The sequence below is a fragment of the Dipodomys spectabilis genome, unplaced genomic scaffold, assembly GCF_019054845.1.
Source record: "Dipodomys spectabilis isolate Male_0828 unplaced genomic scaffold, ASM1905484v1 ptg000137l, whole genome shotgun sequence".
NCBI classification, from domain to species: Eukaryota; Metazoa; Chordata; class Mammalia; order Rodentia; family Heteromyidae; genus Dipodomys; species Dipodomys spectabilis.
Genome location: NW_024870814.1, coordinates 13,646,965 through 13,666,581, shown reverse-complemented (window position 1 = coordinate 13,666,581; position 19,617 = coordinate 13,646,965). Strand labels below are relative to the sequence as shown.

General features: G+C 38.4%; 1 pseudogene and 1 gene segment (V, D, J or C); both read right to left on the bottom strand.

Annotated features, from left to right (window-relative positions):
• Positions 1–1,396: 1,396 nt before the first annotated feature.
• LOC122116692 lies at positions 1,397–1,937 on the bottom strand (annotated as a pseudogene).
• A 15,956-nt stretch (positions 1,938–17,893) lies between these two features.
• On the bottom strand, positions 17,894–18,443 carry LOC122116850. The segment is given in 2 exon segments: positions 17,894–18,270; positions 18,389–18,443. Coding segments are annotated over 2 exon segments (432 nt in total).
• Positions 18,444–19,617: the final 1,174 nt, after the last annotated feature.

The following is a 19,617-nucleotide window of genomic DNA, read 5'->3' as shown; positions in this document are numbered from 1 at the left end:
ATGTGGAGATGATTTGATGTTAGAAGACACTTTTATGACTATATTCAAAATATATAATGCACAGAAGCAACAGTGGTAATAGAGTAATTCATAAATATATTGAAACATTCTTGTTTCTATTAGATCTTTTCTTCACTGTCAATAATTCTTCCTGGAAAAAAAATCCCTGTGTTTTCTTTATGAAGAACTTATGCGTTGAAACTTTCCTTACTTTCTCTACTATCCTTTTCAGATTTCCTTGCCTTGCCTTTTGTTGTTGTTGTTGGGGTTGAACTCTCGGCATGGGCTCCCTCAGCTCTTCAGCTCAAGGACAACACTCTACCACTTGAGCCACAGTGCCACTTCTGGTTATCCGGTGATTTATTGGAGATAAGTGTCTCAACGACTTTCCTGCCCGTGCTGGCTTTGAACTCCAACCTCAGATCCAAACCTCCTGAGTATCTAGGATTGCAGGTTTGAGTCACTAATGCATAGAAGGAAAAGAAATCTTAACCTGAGTAATGTATTTTCTTTTTTGTATTGTAATATTGTTTTGCATATGATTTGCTTTATCAAGTAATTATTGCAGTTGTTTGTTGCTGTGTAAGATCATGAACAACTTGTGATGTTTCATACAATTTACAGATTCTGATAGTTTCCTGAAAAAGAATTAATGCAGTTTGTTCCTTTTTTAAAAAAGTTCATATTCCCAGATTGGTAGAAAGAACTTACAATGAAATTTAAGTGAGTTTTAATGCTATCACTTAGGTGGACTGTTTCTGACAGTTGTGGAAAAGTGACCATCTTTGACAGTCAGCTATCTCAATCCATCATTATGATTATGATTGTGTGTGGAAGCTCAAATCCCTGGTCCTTCTCTGGTTTCTTACAGAGTTCATCATTAGGTCATCCTTTGATGAGATTTGGTGAACTGGAGAGACTTGTATAATTCTTGATATAAGCAGGCTGACATCTGATCAGAAGTGAGGCCTGGAGAATTCCCCTGGAGAGGCAGTTGGGTCAGGTGAGAGCATTAGCTGCTCACCCTGGCTTTTTCCACAGGGTGGAGAATCACAAGATTATGTGCTCAAAACCCTAGGACAGCCTCACTGAACCAGAGAATGCCACACTCCTCCTTCTAACTTCTCTGATGACCTAGGAGTTAAGAACCTACTGATTAAACTCATTTCCTGTATTAAAGCAGTTCCTTCTTAGAGATTCTTGTTGGCTTCTGTTTTACTGTATGAATCAGAAAGGATGACTTTATATAAGAAGAGACATGGCCATGTCTGTCCTTCTGGGACAGAGGAAGAGAAAATGGACAAATATTCAGAGGAGCTTTCAAATGTCAATGAAAATCTTCGTAAGTGTTCATAGTCTTCCTACATATGAGAAGCTCTATCAGCAGATGGAGGCATCAGGAGCAGCAGCTGGGAAGCCCAGCCTCTCACTTCTGCTTCCCTGGGAGGTTTATGTTATGGCTTGTATCACTGTGGAAGGGTAACTTCTACCCTGTTGACAGTAGTAAGTGGCAAAATCCTCAGGCTGCAGGCTGCTGATGGTGAGAGTGAACTCTGTCCCAGATTGACTCCCACTGAACCATGATGGAATTCCAGAGGCTAAATTCTTGGCATAATAGATCAGAAGCTTTGGAGCATTCTCTGGTTTCTGCTGATACCAGTGTAAATAATCGCTAATGCCCTGACTTGCACCGCAAGTGATGGAGACTGTCTCCTGGAGATGCAGACAGGAAGGATGGAGACTGGGTCATCTGGATGTCACATCTGAAACCTGGCATTGGAAACATAAACACAAATATCCACGCTGTTAGTCATGTTATAGGAGGCCTTCTATGAAGACCCAGGCAGCACTGAACACAAATGATGGGAAGAATGCTGTCCTTCCATACCTGAGAGCCAGAGCAGCAGGAGCCCCAGGAGCTGAGCAGGGGCCCTCATGTCCTTGTTGTGTGCTGATGGGGCAGACTGCTGCACAGGGTGTGAGCAGCCTATTATGAAGTCATTGGGGCAGTAGGCAGTGCTCTGAGCATATGCAAATGAGAAAAGCTGGGTAAAGCTGGGAACTGCTATCAGATCAACTCAACTCAGGAAATCCTCATATTTCCACCGTGTCCACATAGTTTAGCCCATAGAATGTGTTTCCCCATACAGCAGATGCTGTGATGAGTCTACTGTCCTTTGAATAGATCTCTTGGTGCAATCAGGGATGATGACTATTTCTCATGAGTTTTTCAATCTTTATGTCATAACACTTGAAAGGGAGAAGAGTAAAGCAATAATTGAGTACTTCATATTTAGATCATGCAGAGAAGTGAAGATATGGAAAGAATAGAATTTGTGGATATTTTTAACTGGTTAAATATCTCTATGCAATGAAGCCTTATCACTGACATAACAAGAGATATATAAGCTCTTATGTTTTCAAGCAATTCAAGCTTAAGGCTCTTCTAAAACACACATATACAAAAAGTAACTTGTGATTCTTCCCAAGAGCAGGTATAAAGACTGAGTCCAACTCTTCCTTATTGACTTTACTGCATAAAGGAAAATTTTGGCTACATAGGAAAAATTTCAAAGCAAAGGAAAACAACTATATCAAGGGTTTTAGTAAACATGTCCTGTGGTTAGATGACTAGAGGAATGAAGCAAAACATGTTGCTACCAGAAAAATCCAAAATTTCTTAAGTTTTTGTGATTTGCCATGTCACCATGTACAATTTTTACTTGGACTTACAGTTTCATATTATCCAAGAACTACAGCGCATTCATATATCCATTGCCCTCTGATCATTCCACATCAAATTCAGGCCAAATCACTTACTTTCAAACTCCCTAGTCCTCATGTATCTCTTTCTTGTTCCATGTGTCCAAATTTCTGTTACTATCTGGAGAATGGAGAGGCTCATCCATACTTTCTACACCCAGCTGGTCAGGATTGGGCAACTTCAGGGGTGAAGAAAAGATAGATGGTGTAATGATTTAGTAGCATTGTGTCTCATTTTAAATATCACTTTGTTTCCCAATTGATATAGGTGTGAGGGTGGGAGGCACAGATATCTCGGTGAAATTCCTGAAGTGGTTGGGATAGAAGATAGGCCTTCTGTATGACAATGAAGGCAAATTTGTACTTATTTCAATGAGACTGCTAAATTTGGCAATTTGGGAAATGAGGGCTATTATTTTAATGTTAATGACTTTCACTTATTGTAATTTGGAATCAAGTTGAAGACAGGACCAAAAACAATGTTACACTGCCTCATTGGTACTGTGCTTTTGTTCTGGCCCGGGGGAAGAGAAAAGGATCAGATCTTAGAGCGGTTAAGATCTATGTGACCTAAGTGACCATTAAATGTATTTTCAACTGCTACTCAGCCTTACTTGTCTTACTTATGGTGTTTGTAGGAACTTGTTTCTGGACCTGATGTTTCTCTGAATAACATCTTAATGGCCAAATAAATTCTCAAGCGTTTTCCAGAGAAAACCTTGAAATCCCAGTGGTGTTAGTAGACCACCATGGGCTGTATAATGCAAAACAAATGATAGTTACAGCGGTCTCAGTTTTATCTGGATTTCAACATAAATCAGTTTATAATCTCTGGAGATCACTGTGTTGTCTGGGTAGTGGTCATGGAGGAAGGGGACATATTGTACCCCTTCACAAAACAAAGTAATCCTTGATTTTAAGAGTCATGAATATTTGTAAAAAAAAAAATCCAAACTCATTCTTCCATATTATGATGGACTCAAAGTCAGAAGTTGAAAGTGCATTGCCAGAACAACTAAATAAAAACATGCTACCCTGCCTGAAAAGCAAAAGCAAATGAGGAATGACTCATGTGACAGGATAATTGTGTAGCAGACAGCAAGTTTCGAGTTTCAGTATCCATAACACCCAAAATAAAATTCTGCAAGTTGTCAATCAATTTGGCAAATAGGCAACATCCTACCACTGCCACAGTCTGCACATAATTCCAGTTTCCAGTTTGCTTTTTACAAAGACTTTTTTTTTGGCGGGGGAGTCTGGTCATGGAGCCTGAACTCTGGGCTGGGACGCTGACCCTCAGCCTTTCAGCTCAAGGATAGTGCTCTACCACTTGAGCCACAGTGCCACTTCCGGCTTTTTCCTTTTTGCTTATGTGGTACTGAGTAATTGAACCCAGGGCCTCATGCATGCAAGGCAAGCGCTCTACCACTGAAGCCACCTTCCCAGCCCCTTTACAAAGATTTTATGCATTTAAAATAGTCTTGTTCTTTTTAAAGTAAAATGATAATTCATCAGAAGAAGTAATAGAGGGGAGGCAGCACACTGCATAATTCTTCCAATGTGAATCAATCGCACGCTCACAAGCTTTCAGTGCTGTAGGTTTCTTTATTATTCCATAATAAATGGGCTACAATTTTTCTTAATTTGAAATTGTTCTATTGTGTCATGTCTGTCAATTCTGATGATTCTAGTTATCACAATGAAAGTCTGACTTGTTAGACCAGATCTGTTCACGTTAGCAAACTTCTCTATACACTCTGCTTATTCTCTCCATTCACCATAAATGCCTAGGCATTTTCCTTGTTGTTTAGGTTTTTTGGAGTTTATTTGTTTGTTCCTGTGTACTAGTAAGGAGATGACCCAGGCCCCAACTTTGCTGTAGGCATCTCTAGGTGTGAGTTTGGTCTCTTGTGCTTTGATGGGATTTGGCTATGAAGAATCCAGCCAGAATCTTGTTGCAGGGAGAATGTAAAGTTCTATACTATTTTTAGCTGGTTTATCAGGCAATGTTGGTATCTTGGTATTCAATATATTTGTGCTCACTTCTACCAGACATTTTGTGTCTCACTGTCATCTTGAAGCAAGAGAGGAGACCTCTGCCTGTATACCAAAATGAACACCATATCAGGAATGAGCGCCCTCAGAATTTCCTCAGAGCTGATGAGAGGAGAGTTGCATGCATACCTCATCTCCTCATTTTACAGAGAATAACCTGAATGTATTTTGCACATTTCCATGGGACATTGAAGTTCTGTCATCTTCAGCAACAGGAAGTGTTTAGCTTGTTGTATGGTCTTTACTGTCCATTTCCCCTTCCCTACGTTTCTTCCTCCCTTCGCATTGCTTCCTATACATCCTAAATTGTGCAGACCGTAGAACCCCTTGGGAACTCTGACTGTGTACAGAAAGTGTGACTGAATTGTGTGAATGGAGAAAGCCTGATGCTAGTAGCAAACTGCTGGCCTGTGTGTTGGCTTATCCTGTTTGTATGGGATTCTAAGTGCTTTTATGATTACACAGCTGTCCTATAGAAAAACAGAATGAGTGTTTGCTGTGTAGTGAGTTTATACTCTACTATTTCTGATACAGATATGGGCCAATGTTGAGGCTAATTCAGTTTTTTTCATCTATCTATCTATCTATCTATCTATCTATCTATCTATCTATCTATCTATCTATCTATCTATCTGTCTATCTGTCTATCTGTCTGTCTGTCTGTCTGTCTGTCTGTCTGTCTGTCTGTCTGTCTGTCTGTCTGTCTATCTATCTATCTATCTATCTATCTATCTATCTATCTATCTATCTCTATCCATCCATCATTGTATACTTCTTAATCCAAAAAAGCATCAGACACAATTCAGAGCTCAGTTGATAATATAGGGATATTATGGAAGCTCATTCTTTGGATGTGAGACAGTCAGAAGTTTTGCTTATGTATCACCAGATCTGCATGAAATGTGAGAAAAAACATCCTGCTATTTTCAAGCCTAGTTTTCTGTTAGGATTTTTCCTTTCTTCCTTTTTTAAAAATTTTATTTTACTATAAAGATGCTGTATATGAGTAAGGTTATGAGTATATTTTTTTGAAGATTGTTATCCTTTCTTTTGTTTTTTTTTTTCCTACTATTACTTCAGTCTCTCACCTCCCCTACTTCTCCCTTCCCCTGTCTTTCTTTTTCTTTTTTATTTATTTATTTTTTTCCAGGGCTGAGGACCGAACCCAGGGCCTTGTGCATGCTGGGTGGGCACCCTTCTGCTGGGCTAAACCCCCAGCCACCCTGTCTTTCTTTTTAAACAGGGCCAACAGGCTTTTGCTATTTGTGAGGGACTAGAAAATGGAATGGTTTGTATCTTATGAATTCAAAATTTGTCCCTCTAGTAAGGCTTGCTGCTTCTATACTTGGCCTTGTTCTTCCAGTGTTTCCTTGCCATTTGTGAGTTGTCAGCCTTTTAAGGCTCTTTCCTGAAATAAAAATGATGTTGTCTTTGAAACACTTGACCAAAAAATATCACAGTTACTGAGCTTTGGGTACTAGTTTCTAAGACTCTGAGAAGCTGAGAAAAGTAGGTGTATTTGGAAATTTCTGTTGTAGTTTGCATGAGAATGGGAAGTGCTCATTCTATTTTGGAGCTCCCTAGGGAAACTGACTTTTTGTTGTGGTCTTGAATATTATAGGTGACTGTTTTCCCAGAAGCACTGTGAGATTATCAATGATGGCTTCTGCTTTTTGAGTTCATGATTTTTGTTTGTTTTTGTTGAGTAACTTTTTGGTTTTGTCTGCTTAAAATAATCTTCTGTTTTGTTAAGCTTGTACTTAGTTGGTTGGAGTTTTTTTTTTAAGAATCTTTTTATTTTTTGCTGGTAAGATAATTTGTCATTAACAATATTTTAGTGAATTGTTTTAGCCACTCCTAATTGAAAAACAGAAATAAAAGTAAGTAGCTGAGATTATACTTTGAGATTAAGAAAACAAACCAAAAATAAAAATTAATAAAAAACAAATTATTACTCTATAAAAATTTGTTTTAGGCCTTATTTGGCTTGCAAATATTAAAGTTTAATCATTTAAACAAGGGACCTTTGCATGTTTTAGGTTTTCATAAATATTTAGCTTAAATGAATGTATATTTTTAGTAATCTTCCATTACCACATTGCTTTTTCCTATACCATATCTCAAGTGCAGAGTCCTTCTTCCCTATATTTGTCAGGTGGTTTAAATTTTATAGGTAATCAAAAAACATCTGTTCAAAGTGAAGTTACTAAAAAAGATAATTTATTAATAATACATTTAATGGAAAAGTATTTACAAATAAATGGAAATACTAAGGTAGTTGCCAGGTGTTACCTCAAGTACTCTTGGTTTTATAAATTCTATGAAAAGGCTGTTATGTTTCTAGAGTCCATTCTCTTTCCTTTTTCCTTTCTTCCTTCCTTGCTTCTTTTTTCCTTTGTTTCTGTTTTCTTTCTTTCTTTTTAGACATTATATTACTATGACATCCAGGCTATCCCTGATCACGTGACTTTCTCTGTAATAATTGTACCTGCAATATTAGAGTGACGCATGAACTAGTAAAAAGAAGCTGAGAGTTGCTGAGAGAAGCTGGTGAACAGGAATAGAGAAAGTATGATAGAAAGAGGACATGGCCTCTGTACCTTGAGGATAGAGTATATTAGTTCTGATTGAACTGAGAATCTAGATTCCAGAATGATATGAACATAGGCATACCTGAATATCATGATGTAGGAATACTGTCTCACATTTCTTTGGACTTTGAGCAAGCACAGTGGCCTTTTAATGTAAAGTCAAAATTCAAATTAATATAGGAATATCAGTCTACATATGGAAGAGAGATAGATTTTTGTCTATTCAGATATTTTTATTTTTGAAATGTTTCCAGCTACTAGTGTAAATAATTAATTAATTTAATTAACACCAATATGTTTTAAATTCATGATGTTGTAAACAGATGTTCTATTATTTGAGACATATTTTCCATCCTATTTGTTTAAGTGATTTTCAGTTATTGGGTCTCACAAAATTTCCCAGCACAGTCTCAGGCTACACACTTCCTCTTATGCTTCCCCCATATATTAGAATCCAGGCATGTGCCATCATGTCTTTTATTCCAGAAATATATCTTGTGACCTTTCTGGGATGTCATCAAACTCTGGTCCTCCTAATTTTGTCCTCCACATAGCTGAGATTATGATTGGAGGTAAGATCAATCACACTGAAAGTATTTCTTAAAATTCAGAACTATTTTCTTTGCAAGAGCCTTGTTTATCTAGAAAAAAAGTGTAAAGTATGAAATTCCTAAGTGGTTCTTAGCTAGGAAGGAAAACACCAAATGATCCATCTGATTTTGCTGTACAAATGCACAGACACACACACACACACACACACACACACACACAAACACACTCCAGTTGTTGCATTTTCTTTCTTATAGTTTGGCCACTTTTTACAAACAAATCTAGAAAGTGTTGATTGAAGTGAAAAGTGGAAGTGACACATCTGAGAGAGTGAACCTCAGTGAGCAGCTGTCTGAAGAATATTTTGTTTGAGCTAGAGCACTGTGAGAGGAAACTTGTTATTCTCCTGACCATAGCAATTTGCAGCAGCTTCAGCCTCCACTGGATTTATGGTGAAATTGAAATCTGTCTCAGACCCACTGCCACTGAACTGGTTTTGGTACCCACTTTCCCTGTTGGATCCTGTATAGGTCAGAAGTTTTGGAGGCTGTCCTTGTTTCTGTTGGTATCAATATATGAAACTCTCCAAATTTTATTATCAGCATTCTCACTGGTTATGCAGGTGACGGTAGCCATGTCTTGAAGAGACAGGGCCAGAGATGCAGGAGTTTGAGTCAGTACAATGTCTCCAGTGGAGCCTGGAATGGAAATCATATGTCAAGAATGGCCACAGATGTACTGAGACCAAACCCAAAGTAGGCATATTGCATTAGTGACAGCTATAACTTATCAGGGCATACACTTTAATAACAGAAAATTGAGCAACAAAGACTTGAATCAATCAGTTTGAGAACCCTGCAAATCAGAGAGCAACAATGGCCGTGATGAGTGTGACTAACCCTTTCCTCACACCTCACCTGGAGCCCAGAGCAGAACAGCCACACCAAGGAAGCCTGTGATCCCATGTCCAACATCAAGATTTGACAATGCTTTTCAGGTCTCAGAAACTGCCTCTAAAGAAGCTTTGAGCAACCTGTACTGTTATGTAATGACACAATGTGCAAATTAATTCAGAAAGGCTTACCTTGATGTTTAAAGGAGACATAGGTTTTCCTTCACTCAATGGGAGTTGTGGCTAGACAAGACAAAAATAATATTGAATATTTTCTAATGTAGCTCGAGTCTTTCCAGGAACTTGTGAATTTCTCTGTTGAAATTTTATTTCTACCTAAGATGCCATGTGGGAGACCAGGCCATGGTTGCCCTTCCACACATATGTCATTCAGAAATGCTTGGTATTCCCCAAATTGAAGTTGTCACAACATCTCAAGCAGTAGATTCCAAAAGGAAGTAAGTAGAGTTTATAGAATAGTGAAATCACTCAGCTGGAGGAAGGAGAAGGAGGTTGTCTTCCTGAATAAATCTCCAGAACAGCATGTCTGCAAATGCCATCCAGAGCTGGAAAGGTTGGGAGGTGCGATGGTGCTACAGTAGTCAATGAGCTGGTGTTACCAATGAACAAGGAAGCCTTTCTGGGTTGCCAAGTCACTCACACAGTTAGACCAGCGTGGGTTACACAATGAGACAGGTAGGTTCCCAACCTGCATGAACTTACTTTACCTTCCTCTGGGTAAAGCAGACTTTCCTATCTGTTCAGATTTGAAACAAGATGTATTTTGCCCCTAGTTTTCCAATGATAGTGGAATCATTGCTGTGGTTCTTAATTTGAGTGAGAAAATATCAGATCTATTCTTTTACGCAGATCTTTGTTCTTACCAATGGAGGAATTAACTGAGGAACCTCAGGTTCTCCTATAGATCGACAAGATGATAAAAAAAAAACAAAAAACATTGGATAGTGTTATGTAATCAAGGAGATTTATTTTAGACCAGGGAGTTAATGAAAAGTTATATCTAGAAATATGATTTGGGGGTTAAAGGATACAACAAATTCACCAAGAATCAATTATACATTATACTTGTGGACAATAGTATTTGTCTGTTTAATGGGAAATATGTAGCTTACTTAATAAATTCATGGGAAATATTTCATTCAACTACAAAAGTTATGGAGTATTTCATTGTCAGGTGTTTGTGACTCTAGAATGAATGTATTTCTAGCTATTCATGAGGCTGCAATCAGAGGAGTTATGTTTGATACCAGACCCAAAAGGAACGTGAGATTCTTATCTCCAATAAACTGCCAAAAGCCAGAAGTGGAGCTGTGACTCTCAAGGAAGAATGCTAGCTTAGCATAAAACTTACGGACAGAACAAAGGCTCTTGTTTATAGCCATTCTAACTGGGGTGAGGTGGTATCTCAGTGTTGTTTTGATTTGAATTTTTTTATAGCTAGAGAAGTTGAACATTTCTTCATGTGTATATGGGCCATCCTTCTTTCCTCTTCAGAAAAGTTTCTTTGTAAGTCTTTAACCCACTTATTTATTTGGCAGTTGTTTCTTTGAGGATTTACTGTTGGGAGATTTAATTTTTTTGAGTTCCAATTATATTCTAAATACGAGACCCTTGTCCCTTGTATGGCTAGTGAAGATCTTCTCCCAATCCGTGGGCTTTCTATTGATCTTGATAGCTATGTCCTTTGCTATGCAGAAACTCTGCAATTTCATGCAATCCCATTTGTCCAACTTTTCTTTGATTTGTTGTGCTTCTGGGTCTCTATTAAGAAAATTTCGGCCTGTGCCAAGGAAACTTAGGGTTTCTCCTATTCTGTCCTGTAATGTTTTCAGAGTGTCTGCTATGACTCTGAGGTCTTTGATCCATTTGGATTTGATTCTGGTACAGGGTAATATATAAGGATCTAACTTTATTTTTCCACAAGTGATTAACCATTTTTGCCAGCACCATTTACTGAATAGGATGTCTTTCTTCCACTGTATTTTTTTAGATCTCTTATCGAAGGTTAGATGGCTACTGGTCTGTGGGTTCATTTCTGGATTTTCATTCTATCCTATTGGTCCTCAGGTCTTTTCTTGAAACCAAGGTCTCTTCAGTAACCAAACTGTTTTGAATAATATGGCTTTTTAGTAGAGTTTAAATTTGGTATTGATATTCCTCCATCACTGTCCTTTGTGTTAAGTGTGATTTTTGCTTTTCTGGGTCATGGCTAAAATCAAGAACTCCAATAACACTAGATGCTTTAGGGGATGTGGACAGAACAGAACCCTACTGCATTGTTGGTGGTAGTGTAAACTTGTTCAACCACTTTGGAAAGTAGTGTGGATGTTCCTCAAAAGACTCCACATAGAGCTCCCCTATGACCCAGCAATCCCACTTTTGGGCATTTACCAAATGATCACAAACAAAACCATACTAAATCTACCAGCATAACTATGTTTACTGCAGCATTATTTCCATAACTAAGATATGGAACCAACACAAATGCCCCTCAGTAGATGAATGGATCAACAGAATGTGGTATATATACTCAATGGAATTCTATGCTTCCATCAGAAATGATGACATTGCCCCATATGTTAGGAAATGAAAAGACTTCCAAAAAATATACTAAGTGAAGTAAGCCAGGCACAAATATACATAGGTCCCATGGTTTCCCTTATTTGCAATTACTAGTATATGTCTGAGACAAGCAGAAAAGATCAGATAAGATGATAAGCAAAATAACTCCCAAGATATGGACACAAGTACTTTTTTCTTTCTTGCTATTGCTTCTCACATATTTATAAGGTACCCTCTGGTTTTTTTGTTGCTTTGTAGGTCCCTCCCCCATGTTATAGCCTGTTTTCACTATATTTGATATTTATATAATTTGGGGATGGGAAGAGTTAAAACAAATTTTTAAAGCAAGTATACAGGTTGATCCATTTCAACAATGCGATGTACAAGCGAACTTTACAATTTAGGATGGAGGTGGGGAGGTGGGTTTGGGGTGTGTGCGGGAGTGTAGTTGAGGTGATGGGAGAGAAGGGATGGTAGAGTAAAAACAAAGGAGGAGGCAACAATGCTTGATCAGAAATGTACTCATTATCCTGCTCATGTAACTGTAACCCCTTCTTTGTACGGTCTTCTCACAATAAAAAAATTATTTTAAAAAAATTACCTGTAATTCAATGAAAATGAATACACATCACCAAGAAACTTGTGGGACATGGCAAAAGGAGTCTTGAGGGGGAAATTTATTGCTCTCAGTGCACACATAAAAAAATTAGAGACTACATTTGTAATAGCCCTTCAAAAAATAAAATACCTATGAATTAACTTAACCAAAGAAGTGAAGGACTTCTATGATAAAAACTTTAAAATCTTGAAAAAGGAAATCAAAACAGATCTTAGAAAATGGCAAAACCTCCCATGCTCCTGGATTGGAAAGATTAACATCTTGAAAATGGCAATGCTTCCCAAAGGTATCTACAAATTCAATGCGATACCTATAAAAATTCCAACATCATTCTTCAAGGAAATAGAAGAGGCAATCCAAAAATTCATATGGAACAATAAAAGACCCCGAATAGCAAAAACGCTCCTCAACAGAAAGAACACTGCTGGAGGAATATCAATACCAAAATTCAAACTCTACTATAAAGCCATAGTAATCAAAACAGCTTGGTATTGGCATAAGAACAGACCTCAGGACCAATGGAATAGAATTGAAAACCCAGAAATGAACCTACAGACCTATAGCCATCTAATCTTCGATAAGGGAGCTAAAACAATAGAATGGAAGACAGACAGCCTCTTCAGTAAATGGTGCTGGCAAAACTGGTTAACTACATGTAGAAAACTTAAGCTAGATCCTTATATATCACCCTGCACCAGAATCAACTCCAAATGGATCAAAGACCTTGAACTCAAAGCAGACACTCTGAAGACATTACAGGATGGAATAGGAGAAACCCTGGGTCTCCTTGGCTCAGGCCGAAATTTCCTGAATAGAGACCCGGAAACAGAACAAATCAAAGAAAGGTTGGACAAATGGGATTGTATAAGGTTGCAGAGCTTCTGCAGGGCAAATGACATAGCTAGCAAGATCAATAGAAAGCCCACGGACTGGGAGAAGATCTTTACTAGCCATACAACGGACAAGGGTCTCATATCTAAAATATACTTGGAACTCAAAAAATTAAACCACCCAACAACAAATCCTCAAAGAAACAACTGCCCAATAAGTAACTGGGTGAAAGACTTAAAGAATGTAAAGAATGGAAACTTGTTCAACCACTTTGGAAAGCAGTATGGAGGTTCCTCAAAAGACTCCACATAGAGCTCCCCATTGACCCAGCAATCCCACTTTTGGGCATTTACCCAAATGATCACAAACAAGGCCACACTAAAGCTACCAGCACAACTATGTTTATTGCAGCATTATTTACCATAGCTAAGATATGGAACCAACCCAGATGCCCCTCAGTAGATGAATGGATCAAGAAGATGTGGTATATATACACAATGGAATTCTATGCCTCCATCAGAAAGAATGACATTTCCCCATTTGTTAGGAAATGGAAAGGCTTGGAAAAAATTATATTAAGTGAAGTAAGCCAGGCCCAAAGAAACATAGGTCCCATGGTTTCCCTTATTTGCAATATCTAGTATAGGTATAGGTAGTGTAGTATAGGAGTCAAGCGGAAAAAGTTAGAGAATGTGATGTTAGGAAAACGAACCCTCAAATATGTATTTTAATGTTTTTGTTTCTTTCATGCATGTGTTTCTAACGCATTTATAAGATTATTTTTTTTTGCTTTGTATGTCCCTCCCCCACAGTGTAACCACCGCTTTCATTATATTTGATGTCAGTATAACATGTGGAGGAGACGGGGACAAACAAGTTGTTTAAGGATTCAGGTGGACCTGTTGCAACAATGAGAAGTACAAAATGTCATGTCAAAACCAGCTTTACAATGTCGGTGGGGGGGGAGGGGGGGTATGATTGGGTGGGGGGGACGGGGGAGGCTGGGAAGGGAAGTGAAGGGTAAACAAAGGAGGAGGCTGCAATGCTTGGTAAGAAATGTACGCATTATCCTGCCCATGTAATTGTAACCCCTCTGTACAGTATGTTCTCAAATAATATAAAATTAAATTAAAAACCAAAAAAAAAAATTCCAACATCATTCTTCAAGGAAATAGAAGAGGCAATCCAAAAATTCATATGGAACAATAAAAGACCCCGAATAGCAAAAACGCTCCTCAACGGAAAGAACACTGATGGAGCAATATCAATACCAAATGTCAAACTCTATTATAAAGCCATAGTAATCAAAACAGCTTGGTACTGGCATAAGAACAGACCTCAAGACCAATGGAATTGAATTGAAAACCCAGAAATGAACCTGCAGACCTATAGCCAACTAATCTTGGATAAGTGAGCTAAAATAATAGAATGGAAGAAAGACAGCCCCTTCAGTAAGTGGTGCTGGCAAAATTGGTTAACTACTTGTAGAAAACTAAAGCTAGATGCTTATATATCACCCTGCACCAGAATCAACTCCAAATGGATCAAAGACCTCGGAGTCAAAGCAGACACTCTGAAAACATTACAGGATAGAATAGGAGAAAACCTAGGCCTCCTTGGCTCAGGCTGAAATTTTCTTAATAGAGACCTGGAAACACAACAAATCAAAGAAAGCTTGGACAAATGGGATTGCATGAAGTTGCAGAGCTTTTGCATGGCAAAGGACATAGCTAGCAAGATATAGAAAGCCCACAGATTGGGAGATCTTCACTAGCCATACAACAGACAAGGGTCTCATATCTAAAATATACTTGGAACTCAAAAAATTAAATCCCCCAACAACAAATTCTCAAGGAAACAACTGCCCAATAAATAAGTGGGCTAAAGACTTAAAGAGAAACTTCTCTAAAGAAGAAAGAAGGAAGGCCAATAGACACATGAAGAAATGCTCAGCCTTCCTAGCCATAAAAGAAATGCAAATCAAAACAACATTGAGATACCACCTCACCCCAGTTAGAATGGCTATAATCAAGAACTCTAACAACAACAGATGCTGGAGGGGATGTGGACAGAAGGGAACCCTACTTCATTGTTGGTGGGAGTGTAAACTTGTTCAACCACTTTGGAAAGCAGTATGGAGGTTCCTCAAAAGACTTCACATAGAGCTCCCCTATGACCCAGCAATCCCACTTTTGGGTATTTACCCAAATGTTTACAAAGAAGACCACACTAAAGCTACCAGCACAACTATGTTTTTGCAGCATTATTTACCATAGCTAAGATATGGAACCAACCCAGATGCTCCTCAGCAAATGAATGGATCAAAAAAAATTTAGTATATACACACAATGGAATTCTATATCTCCATCAGAAAGAATGGCATTGCCCCATTCGTTAGGAAATGGAAAGCCTTGGAAAACAATATATTAAGTGAAGTAAGCCAGGCCCAAAGAAACATAGGTCCCATGGATTTCCTTATTTGCAATTACTAGTATATGTCTGTGACAAGCAGAAATTGTCAGATGAATTGATATTAGTCTCAATGAACCCCATGATAAGGACTCAAATCGTTTTTCTTTCTTGCTATTGTTTCTAACATATTTACAAGATGATTACTTTGTTGTTTGTATGTCCCTCCCCCACGGTATAACCCCAGTTTTCACTGTTTTTGATGTTGGTATAATTTGTGGATGGGAAGGTAAATAACAAATTGTTTAAATGGGGATACATGTGGACCCATTGCATCAATGAGATGTACAAGACATTATGTTGAAAAATGAACTTTCCAACTTTGGCCGAGGAGGAGGGGAGGAGAGGGGAAGGGGGGAGATGGGAAAGGATGGGAAGGGGAAACAAAGGAGAAGGCAACAATGTTTGATAAGAAATGTACTCATTATCTTGGCCATGGAACTGTAACTTCTCTGTATGGTATTTTCACAATAAAAAAATTTAATAATAACAAAAAAGGAAAATGAGTTCTGTTAATTTTAAGTACAATGACTTTCATCCATTGGAATATGGAATCCAATTGAAACAGGACTAAGGACAAGTTGCATAGTCCCAGGGAACTGTGTTCTGGTCTCCTCTCTGGGGATGATGCAAGTACTCTATTCAAGAAAGATTCAGAGCTCTGGGGAATCCATGTGACCTGCGGTTTAGATCCAGTGAATGTGTCTCTAACCACTGTCCAGGTTTGCCTGTGGGTGTTTGTAGAACTTGTCTCAAGACCTGATTCTTTTATAATATCTTAATGGCCTTGTACATTCTCAAGAGCTTTCTAGAGAGAGTCTTTTTGCAATCCCAGTGATATGTGTAAACATCTATTGACTGTACAGTTCATAAAAAATTAGGACTGCAGTAGAAACCTCTCTTTTAAGTCTAGCTAGATCTCAACTTATATCTGTTTCCAATAGGTGGGGCTCAAAGTGGTACCTGGTTTATGATCATGAAAGAAAGGGAAATCTTGAACCCTTCCTGACCCAAGTTCATCCTGGATTTTAAGTTTCAGTGAATATTTGTGAAAAGATCCAAACTCATTCTTCTATACTATGAGAATAAAAGTCTGAAGTTGAAAGTGCATTGCCAGCCCTATTAAGGTACAAGCATGCTACCTGTCTGAAAAATAAAAATGGATGAGAAATGACTGATGGGTAGGAGGCAGGAAGCTTCAACAAAATAAATATATTCTCTACTTTGTCACTCAATATATTAAACAATTCCCATCCTATCATTGCAAGAATCTGTGTAGTTTTAAATGCATGTTTTTTGTCTGCTTCTCTTTTTGAATTTGCATTGAAAGCATATTGAGTAAAAGAATATTGACATAAAATAGACCACATTTTATAAGCTTTACATTTATATGAATTACATTTTTTAAAATTCTAAAACCTTTTATAGGTGAATGGTGGCTGTGGAATGAGATTTTTCCTCACAAGAGTTTGTACCTTTGATTCTGCTAGATTGAGCCATGGGAGAGGGCACCAAATTAGTCCTCTCTGCTTCTGAAGTACTATGAAGCCAAGTTCAACACTGCTGATGTGGTGCTGGTCCTGGTTCCTTCTCCCTCCTGGTCTTTGGCTCTGTGAGGATGCCAATAGAAGGCCATTGTGTCAGAACTCATCTTTATCTTCTTTTCTGAGTCCATTATTAATGACAAACTGGACTGAGAATTGTGCTACGATGTGAGGCCTCTTAATTCCTCCTGTTACATTCATAATTCTGAGCACACACTTCAGAGCCTGCATGAGCTTATTGAATCACTAACTCTCAAAAAGTGTGCTCACTTTTTTTATATTATCTCATTTCTTCCTTGTCCTTGAGATCATCTTGCTCTTGTATTTTTATGTTTTTCCTGAGGAACAGTAGTAGACACCTTTTCTAACAAATGGAAATTAAGTTGAAGAGGACAGACTTGCCAATAGAATTGGAGGTCTTTATTATCCATACAGTTGATTCCTGAGTCAGGTGGACACCAGCTGATATATTGACATCAACCAAAACTAGTAAAGCTCCTAAGCTTCTGATCTAGGTTGGCTTGAATGAGGCAGGGGTTAGGATATTTATAACAGTTGAAGGACCATCTATTGAAATGTTTTGTTCTGTAAGGTGGATATTTGTGAAGTAAGAAATTGAAATATCACTTAACAGAGTTGTATTTGGAGAGGAAAGGAAGACACTGACTTGCAGAAGATCAGTGGCCAATATAAATTGTACTGTAGATTCTTTAATACATCAATTCAGAAAACCACAAAGATCATTTTTATTTGAGCAGTTTTTTTAGTTTCTATAAAGAAACTAATTGGAAATGACCTATTTTATAATTTAGTGAAGTGGAATGTCCAAAATAATTGATGGGCACTCCTCATATATAAGAATTTGTTTCAACTACTAAATCAGACTCAGTACCATGGGTATTTTGCTGGGGCTAAGAACAACAGAATGCTAGATTGCAGACAATTCTTTCTTTAGAATTTGGCTGCATCTGAGTAGCAGTGTCAACAGGTAGAGCAACTAGGCAAAGCAGCTAAAGCAGGCCAACATCTCACTTCTGCTTTCCTGGGAGGTTTTGATAATGGCTTGTATCACTGTGGGAGGGTAATTAATATGCTGTTGACAGTAATAAGTGGCAAAATCTTCAGGCTGAAGGCTGCTGATGGTGAGAGTATAATCTGTCTCATATCCACTTCCACTGAATCTGGATGGGACCCCAGAGGCCAAATTTGAAGTGTAATAGATCAGGAGCTTTGGGGAATTCCCTGGTTTCTGCTGATACCAGTTTAATACCCTGCTAATACCCTGACTGGCTTTACAGGAGATGGTGATTGTGTCTCCTGGAGATGCGGACAGGGAGGAAGGAGACTGGGACATCTGGATGTCACATCTGGCACCTGGCATTAGAAATATAAAAGCAAATAGCCACATTATTAGTCATGTTATTACAGGACATCACTGAAGCTGCAGGCATCACTGACCACACAGGGTGAGAGAAGTATTATCCTTCCTTACCTGGGAGGCAGAGCAGCAGGAGCCCCAGGAGCTGAGCAGTGGTCCTCATGTCCATGCTGTGTGCTGACTGGGACTGACTGCTGCACAGGTGTGAACAGCTCATTATGAAGTCATTGTGGCAGGAGGATGTGATCTAGTCAAATGCAAATCAGCAGGATTGGGCAAAGATGATATAGATGTAAGGCTGGCTCATCTCAGGAAATCATCATAGGTCCATGGTGCCCATGTGTCTTAGTTTTAGACTAGAGAATATGATTCATTCAAACAAGACAAGTTACAATCAGTCTGCTGTCCTATGAGTAGATCTAATGGTGCCTGCAGGGATGAGGACCTGCTTTTCCTGTATGTCCTAATTTTAATTCTCTGTAATGACTCTAGAAAGGGATAAGATAAAGGCAAAATGAATGTTTTATAGTCCGTATATGGAGAATAGAGTTTCTGGACATTTTAAACTGGTTTAATATCTTTATGCATTGGAACATTCTCACTGCCATAGCAAGAGATATAAGCTGTTTTTATGTCTCAGTCTGTTCCAACACACACATATAACCATAAAATAAAATGTGCATTCTCATTGGGCCCCAATGGCTCACACCTGTAATCCTAGCTACTCAAGAAGCTGAGATCTGAGGATCATGGTTCATAGCTTGTCTGGACAGGAAATTCTGTGAGAATCCCATCTCCAATTAACCACCAGAAGAATGGAAGTGGCACTGTGGCTCAACTAGTAATGCACTAGCCTTGAGCTGAGGAGCTCAGGGGTAGCACCTAGGCCCCAGAGTTCAAGCCCCTCGACCAGCCTTTTCCCCCCACCCCCAGAAATGAGGATTCTCCTTAAGATCAGGTATAAAGCTGAGGCAAACTTTCCCTTATTTGGCTTTACTATGTAAATTATTTAAACATTTAAAGCAAGGGAAGCAATTATAACAATGTCCTAAGTAAGCTATGTCCCGTGGTTTGATGGCTAAGGGGCTGAATCAGAAGCTTGTTGCTACCAGAAAAAAACAAAATTACCTCAGTATTTGTGATATGCCACTGTCTCCAGCTAGACGTTTTAATCTTGGACTTACAACCACATGTTATCAATGTACATGCTATGTTTAATAATCTTACAATGACATACAATAATTCAAAAACAAGGTGATTAATTTATCCAATATCTGCTTCTTCATGTGGAACACTAATAATTAAGAAGCATGTAGTCTCACATGGAAGGTGGTCAGAACCAA